Source organism: Solanum dulcamara, chromosome 7, assembly GCF_947179165.1.
Source record: "Solanum dulcamara chromosome 7, daSolDulc1.2, whole genome shotgun sequence".
NCBI classification, from domain to species: Eukaryota; Viridiplantae; Streptophyta; class Magnoliopsida; order Solanales; family Solanaceae; genus Solanum; species Solanum dulcamara.
The window spans coordinates 10939917-10954020 of NC_077243.1; the positions used below are offsets into that span (position 1 = coordinate 10939917).

Sequence of the window (14104 nt, forward strand, 5' to 3'; positions counted from 1 at the left end):
AAGCCCGCCTGTAGCAATAGAGAATTAGCCTGCATTAACTTGGAATCCGTTGGCACGTTATAGTTTAATTCAATTAACAAAAGATGGATCATAGAAAGAATACTGAAATGTTGGTTAGGATGTATTCATTAATTTAACACCTTCACAGATCCAAATTGCTAGAAACAAGATGGGGACAATATTTGATTAACCTTTTAGTTATACAACATGAACCCAATCTCTGTAAGTTGTTGCAATATAGTCTAGGCCATTGTCTTTTACATGCCTTCAATCCCGCATGCTGGAATAGGAACACCATCTCACTGTCTATTCATTCAGACAAAATAAGTACTTAAAAGCATTAAAAATGCCTCCAAAATCCCAAATGTATCAAGCTCACTCCAGCAAGCTTAATTTTTCTCCGAAGCAAGGAAATTTTACACAAACATCATGCAACTTCGAGCAAGTTTTACTTTTCTCTACAGCAAGAGTTTCTCCTTCTGTATTTCAGTAATCTAATCAGCATTAAGGGCCTCAAGTTGCCTTCTTAGCTCTTCAAGGTCATCTGCAGGACCAACTGTCTCTGTGACAGTTGGTTTTGGGTATTCATCAGCTACTGGCAGCTCATGAACAATACCTTCAGGAAGGACATCTACAAGAAAAAGAAACAATACATTCAGGTTAAAGTGTAGATATTATAAGTATGATATTTTCAAATGATTTCAACCATTAGTTCTTTTTCTTTCTCCTTTAAATTGTAACCTAAAATATGATCCATCACATAAAGTATAGTTGTAGGAAGTAACTGTCACAATGATATCTGGAATATTTTCTTTTTCTAGTAGTCTTAACACAATTCTATGCAACTAGTGATCTATTGTCTAATTATTTGTTACAATGCCACAAGTGACCACCTAGAAGTCATTCTATATTGTGTAGAGAATTGTTCTAAGTTTTAATTGCTCAGTAAAAGCCAGAGAAATAGACACATACAAACAGTGACTGTTTCACTTCCACCTGTATAAACTAGAAATCAATCCAAAAAGCTAAACACAAGAAAGAGAGAAACTGTCCTAGTATGACTTAGTGAACTCACATAAAAAGTTTGAAGGGCAATCTTTTCCTTCCAACTTCCATTCTCATGACTTCGTCCTTTTACCTTTTAACTCTCCAAACTTCGTGTAATTTCATTCTTTAGCTCACTGCTTCTCAGTTTTAGCATTTCAGATGTTTACATGGAAAACTATGGATATCACAAAGTAAGGGTTAGTCACAACATCCTGGACAAAAGAAACTTTTATATTGAGCAATATTCTCTTCATTTTAGAGTTATGAACTATGATCCATCCAAGAATTTTAAGTTAGCAGATCAACTGTTTTTTTTTTTTGAGAAATAGCTAGCGGATAACTTGAGGCTACAAAAGCAAAATGTCTATCAGAGTTGACAAATACCTGAATTTTTCACGACAGAACCATCCACCTCTTCGTCATCAACAACGCTGAAAGATCACAAGGCAACAATGAAATCAATTAGTTGAACAACAACAAGATGAATAACAGTTATTAAGACAATAACTTAAACTAGAAACTCAAGAAAGCTGAAAAGTGTTCTTTTTTTTTTACCAATATGACTATATGAGGCATGCGAGAAAGTAGTTGTCTCTAGGCTTACCTCGTGTTTTTTGTTTTTAATTTGGGTAAGTTATGAAGCTTACCTTATGTTCCATTCATTATCTGCATGAACAGGGTTTTCTGCAGGTGATAATGCTTCTGTGTCTGCCTTTGCTTTAGCAGCAGCATCCCTGGTAGGCTTTGCAAGAATGTATTCCTTCTGCAAAGTAGAGGTCACCATAAAATGTCAGAACTTCAATTGAATATCAAATAAAGATGACCTCACTTGTAGGACCACGGCCACTATACCTGTCGTTCCAAACAAGCAGTGTTTGAACATTGTGAGTTTGGCTTCATCTCCATTGTTGGAAAATAATCTTTGAGGGCATTGTACCCCTACAACAAGTAACAAGAAAGAAACTATAAACATCAAAATTCAAACTGTTGAGCTACACTTAATTTCTCTATTCACCTTGTCCTCCTTTTATAGGAGGCAAGTTCACTTCTCTACTTGATCATTTATTTGTTAAGGATGAATAGACAGTAAGAGGGAGTGATTAAGAAAGTCTTCCATACTTCAAAGGCTTGAAGGAAAAAAAGTCCAAGAAAGAACTTAAGTGCGATAAACATTCTCTCACACTCTCACATTTATCCTGCAGCCTTAGTGGGGGAGAAAAAGAGGGGGGGGGGGGGGGAGGGGAGAGAAAGAAAAAGAGATTGCAAGCTTTACCAGATATCGTGACACCTGTCCGAACTTCAACAAGTATTTCAATGTGTTTTGAACTAAAAGTCCAGCAACAACTCCCTATTAAAGACAGTTCGAATGTTAATTTACCAAATCAAATAACGAATTTGTAATACAGCCTCAATCAAATCATAAACAAGATTCTAGCAGTTTTGCTGGAAAAAATTTCATATTATTCTTCAAAATCAAGTGGGAGCATAAACATGAGAAAATCCACCAAATTAGCAGCAAATGAGGCTATAAAGAGAGAATAATTTTAAAGATGAGAAGAACCAAATTTCAACCACAACTTCCAGTGTTTCTTTATATAATTGCCTATCGTTTTAAAGTCTTTCACATGGTGATCTTCAGGCAGAGAACTTAGAACTTGGCGTGCATAAAATTAATAAACAGAAAGGGAACAGATAAATAATCGAAGACTTAAGGTTTTCATACCATTGTAGTAGGTAGAGATGCAGCACAAACCCCTTCACGCTTTAGGGTCCGTTCATCAATTCCAGATGCTACAACCTAAAAACACAAGTATTCCATTACAGTGAATTATTTAGTTTACTTGAAAGCAAGCTTAGTTGGAGTTTATAGAGAAAACTGAAATTTGGCATACGATCGTTACAGAAATCAAGAACCCACTTCAAGTAAAGATTGGTGATACTTGGTTGAAGCCATTAAGGAAAATTTCAATAACAAAACATACCAGGGGAGGCACACATGCAAAGCAGGCAGTTTCACCAGGAATTAGCAATTGTATGTGACCTGACACAGCATCTTCAGATACACCTACCAGATTCCATCAATGTCTGGTTTAATTCAGAGGTTCCTGACGCACATGAAAGACAAAAAAATAACATGAAATTCAGCCATTTACCAGATTCCATCCATGTCTGGTTTAATTCGTTGCAGGCCTGCATTGCGATGAATTACTTAGTGGGTTAATTTACCAAACAAACGAATAACCTAAAACCTAATATCAAGTAAACTTGTTTTTATACCAATTAAAGAAGTACTAGCGAAAAGAACAAGTTTGGAGATACTTTTACACAGAGGAATTAGGGGACACGAAAACACACTGGCCATTAACTGAAATTTTAGGTAGCAGATATTTGCTCACCTGATTTACCACCATCCTTGCTTCATAATTATCTACACAGCTCAATACGAGGTCTACCCCACTACCACTCTTAGTTGGCTGGAATGATTTATTTGTAAGACTTGACATAAATGTGCCAAAACCTTCCACGGTTGTTATATTCAACGTGTAGCTCTACAAAGACAACCCAGTTAAATGAGAATAAGAGGAAGATGGAGAAAACCCTCAGAAATTAAAGGATGCAGGAAAACAGTCATATTATTGAAAAAGTGTAAAACATTATTAGCAAAGAAATGTCACAAGTAACCCACACTACCATAGTAATGTTAAGTTCAAATCGGACAAAATTCCAATGAATCTTTTGGCATGGGCATACACATTCATGCAGTATGTAAAAGCAGAAACAATGCCCAAGTCTTCAATTGCAACACATGCACTGAACATGGTCCAGAGAAAGAGATGGCACTTTAAAGAACAAATTATTAGCTTCTTTCATGCTTCAAGTTCTAGATGCAGGAAGGGGTTATATTTTAATCCATAAATGGTCTGAATCAAGTTTTCTAGGACAATCCATGCAAGAAAAGACTATATACATCCAGACTCCAGGGACCAGTTAAGAAACTAGAAGATGTCAATGCCACACTCACGACCTAGTGAAGTCATCATACTCGTACCCTATCTATACAGTGAGGATACCAACAAGAGGCATTATTGTCAACTGACATAAACCAGAATTGATGCTCAAGCTAATAGATAAATAGGATGAAGGATATTGAAAGAGAAAAGTTCTCTTTGTTAATACGAAACAAAATTCTAAGTGTTATAGTTTCATAGGACCTCACCTCCAATTAAAGAAAAACTAGTTCAAAATAAGGCAAAACATTTAAGAAAAATTAACAGTTGATTTTACAAGGACATGATATTTTTGTCATCCAACTGTATCTTCAGGAATGGAATGGAAAGAAGAAACAATTACTTTAATTTTGTTTATACCCTTAGCTTGGTGAAGAAGGGCCCCAAACAACTTTCCTTTAAAACAAAGCCCTAAGTGGCAAACTGCAAACAATCCTACCTCAAGCACAACATCAGGATTTATCTCTGAAAGAGTTTGTACCGCAGCATCTGTCTTTGTCATACCGACCTGGAAGTGACATTAGAATTGTATGGTAAAATGCCGAAGTGATAGTTCTTTATAGCTGAAACAAAGGATACTAATTTATCATGTTAGGAAAATATAAAAAATTATTGGCTCAACAAAACAAACTATCAATATTGAAACGTAATCACTCACTAGCTACTAAATATGTGCACAAGGAGATATGGAGATAAGAATATTTTCTAGAAAAACCTGCTCTGGGCGAAAAAATAGCCTATTCATATTAGCTAACTCCACTTTGTCATAATCATACAACAAAAGACGACCAATGCCACACCTTGTCAGCATCTCAGCAGCAACACTGCCAACACCACCTATGCCCTGTCATGAAGAAATTACAAAATCATGAGCATTTAAATATAGAAGACAAGCAGAGGCATTCTACACGAGTCTAAAGTAAAATATAGAGGACTCACATACATGTTTAAAAGAGTGTGAAGTCTAAATAATTATTCTGACAGCTTGATGGACGTACTAAAGATTTTGCTTTACCTAGGCCTTAATCAAGGCTCTAAGCCCTTTTAGGCACCAATATACGGCCTGGTAAAATAAATCCCACAGATACCTTTAGAAAGTCCAGGAGCTTAACACTCAGATTGGCAGTCAGTATAGCAGATGTATGATGGAAATAAAGGACGGTTTCCTTTTTGTTGATAAGTCAAAATAAAAGACAATATCTCAAGTGTAAAGCACAAAAATCATGACATTAATTTACACGCATCTAAGACCTTGACAGAAAATACTAAATTATATGAATCTCAAGTTCATAGCATTATTGGAAGTCATGACACATGTAAAACAATATTGGAGAGTAAAAATCTTGTACTATAACACTACAAATACAGAATTTAACACAAGGAGGGAGATAAAATACATACAACTATGGCAACTGAGAACTCTCTTATTCTTTCATAATTATTCACAATACCCATCCTCTGGAGTGCCATAAGCCTGCTATATGGATTGCTATCAACAACTTCAGCACTCATGTCCTGACACCATCACAATCAAGTAATTATTTGCTAAAGTTCTTAGTTAATTCCAATGACAATATGGCATTACGGACTATATACACTAACCTTGACTTTTGAACGGCGAGTAGTTCCTGACTTCTCAAGTGTAGCGATGTTTTCAGCATGCAAATGCATCTAGAAATACGACCAAAGAGAAGAATATATCAAAATCTCATGACCAGACATGCAAAAAAAAAAGATTGAAGGTTAATGGCATTTGAAAGATATGGTGATATTTTTAACAAACACAGTAGTGATTTTTTTTTAAAAAAAAATTCATTGAAGATGTTTCTCCTCCTTTTAAATATAATTACATGCAGGTTTAGACGTATAGTAAAGACAAAGTGGATGTGAAAGATCAAAATCCTGCCCAATTATGTTTCTACTTTGAAGTAAGCATGTTAAATTTTAAGGGATATCAAAAGGCAAATATATCCATTTCACATTAAACATACGAAGTAAACCTGAAGAACTTCTACATAGTAAAAGACATAAACCAAAGCCTATTTAGCCTAAGACATTATGCAGAATATGAATTTGAATATATTTAATAAATGCTTTTGAAACAAGGTGTGGTTCTGGATTACCGCCGGGAGGATGAACCTAATATGCTCTCAAACAACAACTATGCCGAAAAATCTTGGGTCATCTAGATGAATCTTCACCGACCATAATTCTCCATTTAAATTCATCTTAGGCCACAAAAAAAGTACTCTATTAGAAATCCTATTTTTTTTCCCTATGAAACTGCAATGCTTAAATTTATGACAAATCTAAAACACTCCAATTGCAGGTGAGTCTGATAAACTGCACATTCATTGCATCAAAAGTATGACTGATTGAATCGTCGTTGACCTAGGCAAACATGGTACCTAAATTGTGAGCATAATCAGCGTTCAATCAATTGACGCCATAATGAATTCACTATAACAGATCCAGTAGAATTAGACCTAACATTGGCGTTTAAGGATTAGGAGATGGAAGAATTCGCAACACCATTTTACTTACCTTTTCGATTAGAGCAAGATGGGAAGGATCTGAGATTGATTTCTTGAGAGAATGAAGATCATTCAGCATTTCTTTGAGCTCCACCTCCATGTTTTTAACGATTTGACGACTTCTCTGCTATGAATTTTGCTTTTGTATGCTGGGTTTAAACGCAAATTTATCAAATTTCATTAGTAACTGGTGCAATAGCTTTTGTCAGTCCTTAAAGTTTTGGAATCCTCATGTCATCGTCCCAATTCAAAATATGGAATTTCCTTTTTATTTTTGGGAAAGGAATTCCTTTCTTTTCTTCTTTCCTCTTCTTGACTTTTTTCTTAAAGAAAAGAAGAAATTACACATTCCTCCCTATAAGTTCTGACTTATTAGACAAATTTCAGTCCTAGTTCGTAATAGTAGTTTTTCTTATACAAATGAATGATATTTTTTTTTTTTCAAATTCATATCAATTGTGTTTGTTATCATGATTTTTCATGAAACATGTTCATTATCTTAATATATTTTCAATAATTTTTAAAACTTATAATTTCTTCCAAAATCTATGACCAAATGCACGGTGAAACTTCACGTAATACTTATCAAAAGAATTTGAAAAACTATGGCCAAACGATAGCTAAGGAGTTTGATAGATGTATATTATTGGCCTAAACTCTTTTTTCCCCATGTTTTACGTGCAATAAACATGGAGCTTGAAACTACTGGCGGTGATAGAAGCGAAACAGCACAATCTTATCGCTTAGCCTCGTACAAATAAAAGGATGAATATTAACATGTGGATAAAACAACGAAAAGTTGAAACATTGCAGTTGCAGGTAATAAGCAGGAAGCAAGAACTTCCAATACGGTCAGAACAGCAGATGCATAAACAACTGAATTCAATTTTGTGAAACTGAAAATCCAATATTACAAACATGGAAATAATGAAAAGGAGGAAAAGCTACAACATCAGGGAGCCAAGTCAAGGTTGGGCAGCCTCCAAGAGTTTCTCGTATACTTGTCTAGCTGTCAAATCCTCCACCTGATGCAGTCAAAGAAAAATAGTCAGTGAAAGAGTCGAACCTAGAAATAACTAATATGCAGTGTTTAACAAGGATACTTCTCTAAAACCAAAATGTATGTTGTGTAGTAATGGGAGGATTTAATAATATTTGTAAGCGTTTTCAAAGTGCACCTATTGTGAATGAAAAGCTTTTCACTGATGACATTGGTAGAAATCCTTGACAGGACTACACCACTAAGCAACTGAATTTATTAATGCCTATCGGCTTTAATGTTTCAATTTGTCCCCTCAAAATTGAAATTTACTAGATGTAAGGCCAAGTTGATGCAACTGGTAGCTGCAGGTATACTCCTCTGCACGTGCCTACAGCTTCTTGTCATGCAGCTTATTATTCAAAGACAATATAATCAGACAAAGTGGTTTCTTGGCAAAGCTTAGAATAGAGAGCACTTTCTTAGATTTGGAAACAGGTCATCTCCCCACGCATTGATACACAATCACTAAAGTTTATTTAGGACAATTAGCCTAGGTCATATTTCCAACTGTGGAGTTTCCTCTTGGCTCTTCCTGCTTTTAGACCAAAATGTAGACGAATACCTTCTCGGGTATCCAGCATCACTGAACTTTGATCCTACAAATATTCTTCTGTGGAGCTTCTATTGAATTTGATATTCATGTCACACCAAGCCCCAGAACTTGACACTACAGCCATAATATATATGCAGAAGATAACAGGGAAGACTTATGCTCAGTGTCTCACAAGATATATAAAGGTTAGAATTATGGTTTTATTTCTCAAGGAACTAGAGAATATTTACAGTTTATTTTTTAAAAATGGTAAGTACTATTGATGTTGAAACTGGCACTAGAGAATATCTACAGTTTGATCCAGCCAAAGAGGAAATTGACAAAAAAATATTAATAGACAAAATAGAAGTGTGTATGGGGCAACCACACTGCTAGATAAGAATTGTACAATTTGGACTTACTACAAGAAGCTTTGATTTGCTATTCCATCCTCTTTGGAGAGTCATCTGAGATAGTTTCAGACCCAGTACCTGCAACAACAGAAAATACTAGTAGTTCAGCGAATCAACCAACAAAGTATCTGAATTATGTGCTCAAACTTGATAGTTTTGCCAAGACGCAAAGCAAAATGTTCAGCATACTCGGCCCATGAATTCCAGAAGTTCATTGTTAGCTTCCCCACGAGCTGCAGGTGCGGTTACAGTGACCCGAACATCATCTGCATTCACTCCTACAACAGTATAAATGTCAAATAAGGTTCTCCTGAAGATTTTAGAAGGGTCACTTCTTCTGTTCTTCTACGTAAGTTGATTAATGTTAGCGCATTTTTAAGACATGAAGTGCAAATCTCTGGTCGTTTGGTGTAAGGGATAAACATAAATAGTTATGGGATAAAAAAATAGTCCAGGGATAAAATTTTGGTTGGCAAGTTTGGTTGGCAAGTTTGGGATAACTTATCCCACCATTTATGCCATAGTGATGGGATAAGTTATCCCATATACATGGTGCGATAAGTTATCCCACCTTATCCCAGGATAATTAATCCTGGGATAACTTGTTCCCAACCAAACGACCTCAAGTCACATCTAAAGAGAGTCTTTCCTCCATGTTCAAGAGCATATCATTGTAACAGAAAGCTAAGGTATGTTTTTATTATATAACCATTTTTCTTTTTCACCAAAAGACTATTTTAAAATAAAGTTGTCCCAAAACAAAAACGTTCTAGCCTTCCACCACCGAGGCAGGTCCATATGCAAGTTCTGAGTTTGGTCACCCGCAACATCAACATCGAGGCCAAAAAAGATAATTTAACAGTACAACCACTAAATTCAACTTTTAAAACTAGCAGAAGAGTAGGAATCACTATTAAGTGTACTTAATCAACTGCAGAATTGTTCAGTTGACAAATTATTTCCCAGCTCTAAAGAAATTGAAGCAAATAAGAGTGTCTAACTACCAAAAATCATTGAAAGATTATTTACTTGTAATTGCTGACCGTTGGGCACGGTCCTCAACTTCTATCGCCACTTGCACAAGGCCACCTTCTAACTGTGAGATGCAGGGTGGTACAGGAGCATCCTACATCAACAAGAAAATAATAATTCCTAAAGGTATATCTGTATCTGGAAGAACATGTGTATAAGTTGACACATAAGACACCCTTCCACAAAGGAAAACAAGGAGCATTCTGTGATAGAATAAAGCTTGAGAATTTTACATGATCTTACAAACAAGCAAGGGACATAGAATACAGAAAGATTACACAAGCTAATGCAGAAAAGATGTTTCAGAAACCAGACAACAATCAGTTTTATGGCTTGCTGCAAATCCAGAGAATATGTAGGCATAACTATGCAATGCGACCAGGAAGTGAATAACAGCAAAAACAATAAAGATATAATACCTGTGGATTTGTCTCAGCCGCAATAGTACTAAGTGCCCCATCAACTACATATATAAAGGAGGCAGTCTCCAGATCTTCTTCTGCCCGATAGCAGACAAACAGGCCACAACCCTTACAGGACATCCGAAACTGCTTCTCCATTTTCCCTTCACCACTTTAAAGCAAAAACAGAAGGTTTCAAAAGAATTTTCCATATTAAACTGTTACTCATATCAGTCATCAATAACAAAATTCTTTTCCAGTGAAGCAAGAGGCATAAGCTAAAGATCTCTAAGTTAATAATGGATAGACACCACATAAACGAGCAGCAGTGAAAGGCCAACCGACAAAGTACATCGGAAAGAAAGAAAGTAATTTACTCCAGGTCAAGTTCAGTTTTTCTTACTGACATTTGACTGTATTTTACTCACCATCTTTGTGGTTCCCCAAAGGTAATAATATTTTGGTCTGCATGTTCTCCATGTTCATTCTATTTATGTATTCCAGTAATAACTCTGAAAGACCTATTTACAACACTTCTGATGATGTCATTCCACTAAGGTCAAGTTCATTACTGCTGGATTATATCAGCTTCTTTTTAACTCTCCGCATCTAGCAGCACTTCCCTTTCAAACAGAGCAAGGTATTCCATTTTAAACTGAAAACATCTTGTAATTTTGACACGTAATTTTCCTACATTTCTTCTATACAGCTGATTGCATATACTGGTAAAGTAAGTAACAACAATAGACTAAAGTTAACAGGAACAGAAAGATTACCGTTTTAGAAGAACTTTCCCTGCATCATCTACACTCAGTCTTGCGAGATACTTTTTTTTATCCAATACATATGCTTTGTCGGTTTTCCTTTTTGGCATTTTCTGCAATTGATTGTCTACAACCATACTTTAGCAAGGAGAATGCCCTGTAATTGGCAGTAACGCCATAATATAGTAACGACAACAACACTGGAGTCTAAGGAGGGTAAGATTTACATAGTACTGTAAATTAAAAATTCAACGAATTTAAAAATAATTATCCGAATTAACGCTGATTCTTTTAGGGGCAGTGCGAGTAAATTGGTTTACAGAATAGAGAAAAAGAGGGGAGAGTACGAACCGGAGATGAGGACGTGCGAACTGCAGTGCTTACAGTAATAGACGAAGAGATCGGAGTTGGGACCGTCGGGAACTGCGTCCTCGCTAGAATATGTGTGCGTCGTCCTCTTCGGCATTTTCCCCCAAAACCTCTCGCTAGTGCACAGCCGGAGAAGATGAAGATTTTCTTCTATTTTCTTCTTCTCTGTTTTTCGTTTTTCTTTCAGCTCCTTGGATATTCCAAATACATTGTACTTTTGCCCTTGTCTTTTTCCTATTTGGACAGTTTGCCTCTCCAAGTTCATGGTAAAAACAATGAAGCCGAAGCCGAAAGGGTATAATTTTTTTGTAAAAATTTCAAAACGGTAAGTAATTTTATTTTGATACCGAAAGAAAAAAATTTCCAGCCCTCTTGCAAATTACCTTTTTCCATCTAACGGCTTTAAGGCAGTGCAAATTGTAAGTCGCATGCAGCCCTGCGAATTGTAATTCGCATGCGGCCTTGTGAATTCTAGGTTCACAACAACAACAACAATATACATTCTAGGTTCTTTGCTGTCATGACCCCGACCCAAATGGAATCATGCTTTCCCAAAGTCTTGGGAAGTTTCACCACAAAATTCATGACTATTCTCTCCCACTTTCATGCAGGAATGGACATCCTTTGAAGCAAATCTGCAGGTCTTTGGTGCTCATATTTACTTGTTGGCATTTCTGACATTTGGCTACATATTCAACTATGTCTTTCCTCATACCAGGCCACCAATATAACCGCTTCAAGTCTTGATACATCTTAGTCACTCCCGGGTGAATAGAGTATCGTGAATCATAAGATTCAGACAGAATCTTCTGAATTAGTCCATTTACCCGGAGAACACAAATCCTTCTCTTAAAGTGAAGCACCCCACCTGCATCATGTGTTGAGTCTTGAGCCTTGCCCATCAACACTTTTTCTCTAATTTCATTTAAGTTCACATCCTCAAACTATTTGGTCTTAATCTTTTCTATAAAAGTGGGCTTTAGATCAACTCCGGCCATTATCCCACCTTTTTCGAGATGCCCAGCCTCATGAACTTGGCCTCCAAGGCCTGAATCTCTCTAGCCAGGGGCCACTTAAGAGTCCCCAAACAAGTTAAACTGGCCATGCTCACCGGTTTTCAGCTCAACGTGTCTGCTACCACATTAGCCTTACCTGGATGGTACTGGATAGTGACATCATAGTCTTTAAGCAACTCCATCTACCTTCGCTTTCTCAAATTCAAGTCCTTCTAGGTGAACACATGTTGTAAGCTTCGGTGATCAGTAAACACGTCACACTTGACACCATACAAATAATGTCTCCAGATTTTCAGTGCAAACACTACTACTACCAACTCCAAGTCATGAGTCGGGTAGTTCCTCTTATGCACCTTCAATTATCGCGAAGCATATGCTATAATATTCTTATCCTACATCAACACAGCACCCAAACCAGAATGTGAAGCATTACAATAAACAATGAAGTCTTTACCTTCGACCGACAGGGTCAGAATTAGTGTTGTGGTCAGAAGAGTCTTGAGCTTTTGGAAGCTCTCTTCACACTTGTCAGTCCACTCGAATGACACTTCCTTTTTAGTCAACCTAGTCCAGTGAGTAGCAATAGAAGCAAAAATTTTCACGAACCTGCGATAGTAACTGGCCAACCCCATAAAACTTCTTACCTCGGTCACGGAACTGGGCCTAAACCAATTCTTAATTTCCTCAATCTTTTGTGGTTCCACCATCACCTCTTATTTTGAAGTAACATGAACTAAAAAGGCAACTGAAGGCAGCCAAAATTTACACTTAGACAATTTTTCATACAACCTTTGTCTTTCCAAAATACCCAATACAATTCGAAGATGGTCTTCATGTTCCTGTTCACTCTTTGAATACACCAATATATCATCTATAAACACTATCACAAATGAATTCGGAATGGTTTGAACACCCATTCATCAAACTCATGGAGGATGCAGGTGTATTAGTCAACCCAAAGGACATCACTAATAATTCATAGTGCCCAAACCTGGTCCTAAAAGTTGTTTTGCGCACATCCTTATACCTAATTTTCAGTTGATGATACCCAGACTTGAAATCAATCTTTGAAAAGACTGAAGCACCTTGCAACTGGTCAAAAAGGTCATCAATATGAGGTAAAGGGTATTTATTTTTGATGGTGACCTTATTCAGTTGTCGGTAGTCAATGCACATTCTCATACTACCATTCTTTTTCTTGACAAACAACACCGGAGCACACCAAGGGAAAATACTAGGACGAATGAACCTTTTGTCAAGAAACTCCTGAATTCAAGCCTTAAGATCTTTCAATTCTGCCGGAGGCATACGTTAGGGAGGGATGGAAATTGGATGAGTACCCGACTCTAAGTTAATGCAGAAATCCATATCTCGGTCAGGATGCAATCCAAGTAAGTCTGACGGGAAAACTTTCGAAAATTCACATACCACTGGATAGACTCAATAGTAGGAGACTCTATATCCACATCTCGAATATGGGCCAAATATGCCAAACAACCTTTTCCTATCATTTTTCTAGCCTGGAGAAAACACATGACCTTAGCTAGCTTAGTCTTGTACACCCCTTTCCACTTTAACCTTTCTCTCTCCGGGATCTCAAGAGACACAGTTTCTGCATTACAATTAAGTACAACAAAGTTGGGGGATAACCAAGTCATGTCTAAGATCATATCAAAATCTGTCATGTCTAAAATCATTAGGTCAACCCAAGTCTGGTATCCCATAAACATAACAAAACAAGCACGATACACATGGGTGACTATGACTGACTCTTTAACAGGGGTAGAAACATAAAAAGGGGATTCCAATATATCACACCGTGCATCAAAACCCAAGGCATATCTCACAAACACATAAGAATAAGTGGAATCCGAATCAAACAAAACAGTAGTCATCCGGTCACAAATAAGAATAGTACTTGTAATAACTGCGTCAGACGTCTCTGC

At 36.7% G+C, this 14104-nt stretch overlaps 2 protein-coding genes across 3 annotated transcripts; both read right to left on the reverse strand.

The window, feature by feature from the left end:
* Positions 1-100: 100 nt before the first annotated feature.
* LOC129896744 (ubiquitin-like modifier-activating enzyme 5) lies at positions 101-6914 on the reverse strand. The gene is made up of 14 exons (XM_055972708.1): positions 6600-6914; positions 5658-5726; positions 5457-5570; positions 4771-4899; positions 4495-4563; positions 3444-3596; positions 3201-3237; positions 3030-3112; positions 2771-2845; positions 2321-2395; positions 1900-1986; positions 1695-1810; positions 1432-1478; positions 101-631 (listed from the first exon to the last, which is right to left on the reverse strand). Exons 1-14 carry the CDS (start codon positions 6687-6689, stop codon positions 495-497), a joined length of 1281 nt encoding a protein of 426 aa, XP_055828683.1. The 5' UTR covers positions 6690-6914; the 3' UTR covers positions 101-494.
* A 426-nt stretch (positions 6915-7340) lies between these two features.
* On the reverse strand, positions 7341-11324 carry LOC129896745 (UPF0235 protein At5g63440). Of its 2 annotated transcripts, none has more exons than XM_055972709.1 (7): positions 11125-11324; positions 10786-10900; positions 10028-10181; positions 9606-9702; positions 8766-8854; positions 8586-8654; positions 7341-7614 (listed from the first exon to the last, which is right to left on the reverse strand). In XM_055972709.1, exons 1-7 carry the CDS (start codon positions 11237-11239, stop codon positions 7555-7557), a joined length of 699 nt encoding a protein of 232 aa, XP_055828684.1. In that variant the 5' UTR covers positions 11240-11324; the 3' UTR covers positions 7341-7554. The 2 variants fall into 2 exon arrangements, with proteins under 2 accessions (XP_055828684.1, XP_055828685.1); XM_055972710.1 differs by having other exon boundaries at positions 10786-10930; positions 11125-11296.
* Positions 11325-14104: the final 2780 nt, after the last annotated feature.

What these genes read in the sequence shown, in the direction of transcription:
- LOC129896745 (XM_055972709.1), bottom strand. Translation starts at nt 11,239, where the DNA reads ATGCCGAAGAGGACGACGCACACATATTCTAGCGAGGACGCAGTTCCC. An exon ending in TTCGCACGTCCTCATCTCCG is followed by an intron (nt 10,901 to 11,124) that starts GTTCGTACTCTC and finishes GTATGGTTGTAG; the next exon opens with ACAATCAATTGCAGAAAATG. An exon ending in GGGAAAGTTCTTCTAAAACG is followed by an intron (nt 10,182 to 10,785) that starts GTAATCTTTCTG and finishes TTTGCTTTAAAG; the next exon opens with TGGTGAAGGGAAAATGGAGA.
- LOC129896744 (XM_055972708.1), bottom strand. Translation starts at nt 6,689, where the DNA reads ATGGAGGTGGAGCTCAAAGAAATGCTGAATGATCTTCATTCTCTCAAG. An exon ending in AGTTCTCAGTTGCCATAGTT is followed by an intron (nt 4,900 to 5,456) that starts GTATGTATTTTA and finishes TCTTCATGACAG; the next exon opens with GGCATAGGTGGTGTTGGCAG. An exon ending in CTGCTTGTTTGGAACGACAG is followed by an intron (nt 1,811 to 1,899) that starts GTATAGTGGCCG and finishes TCTACTTTGCAG; the next exon opens with AAGGAATACATTCTTGCAAA.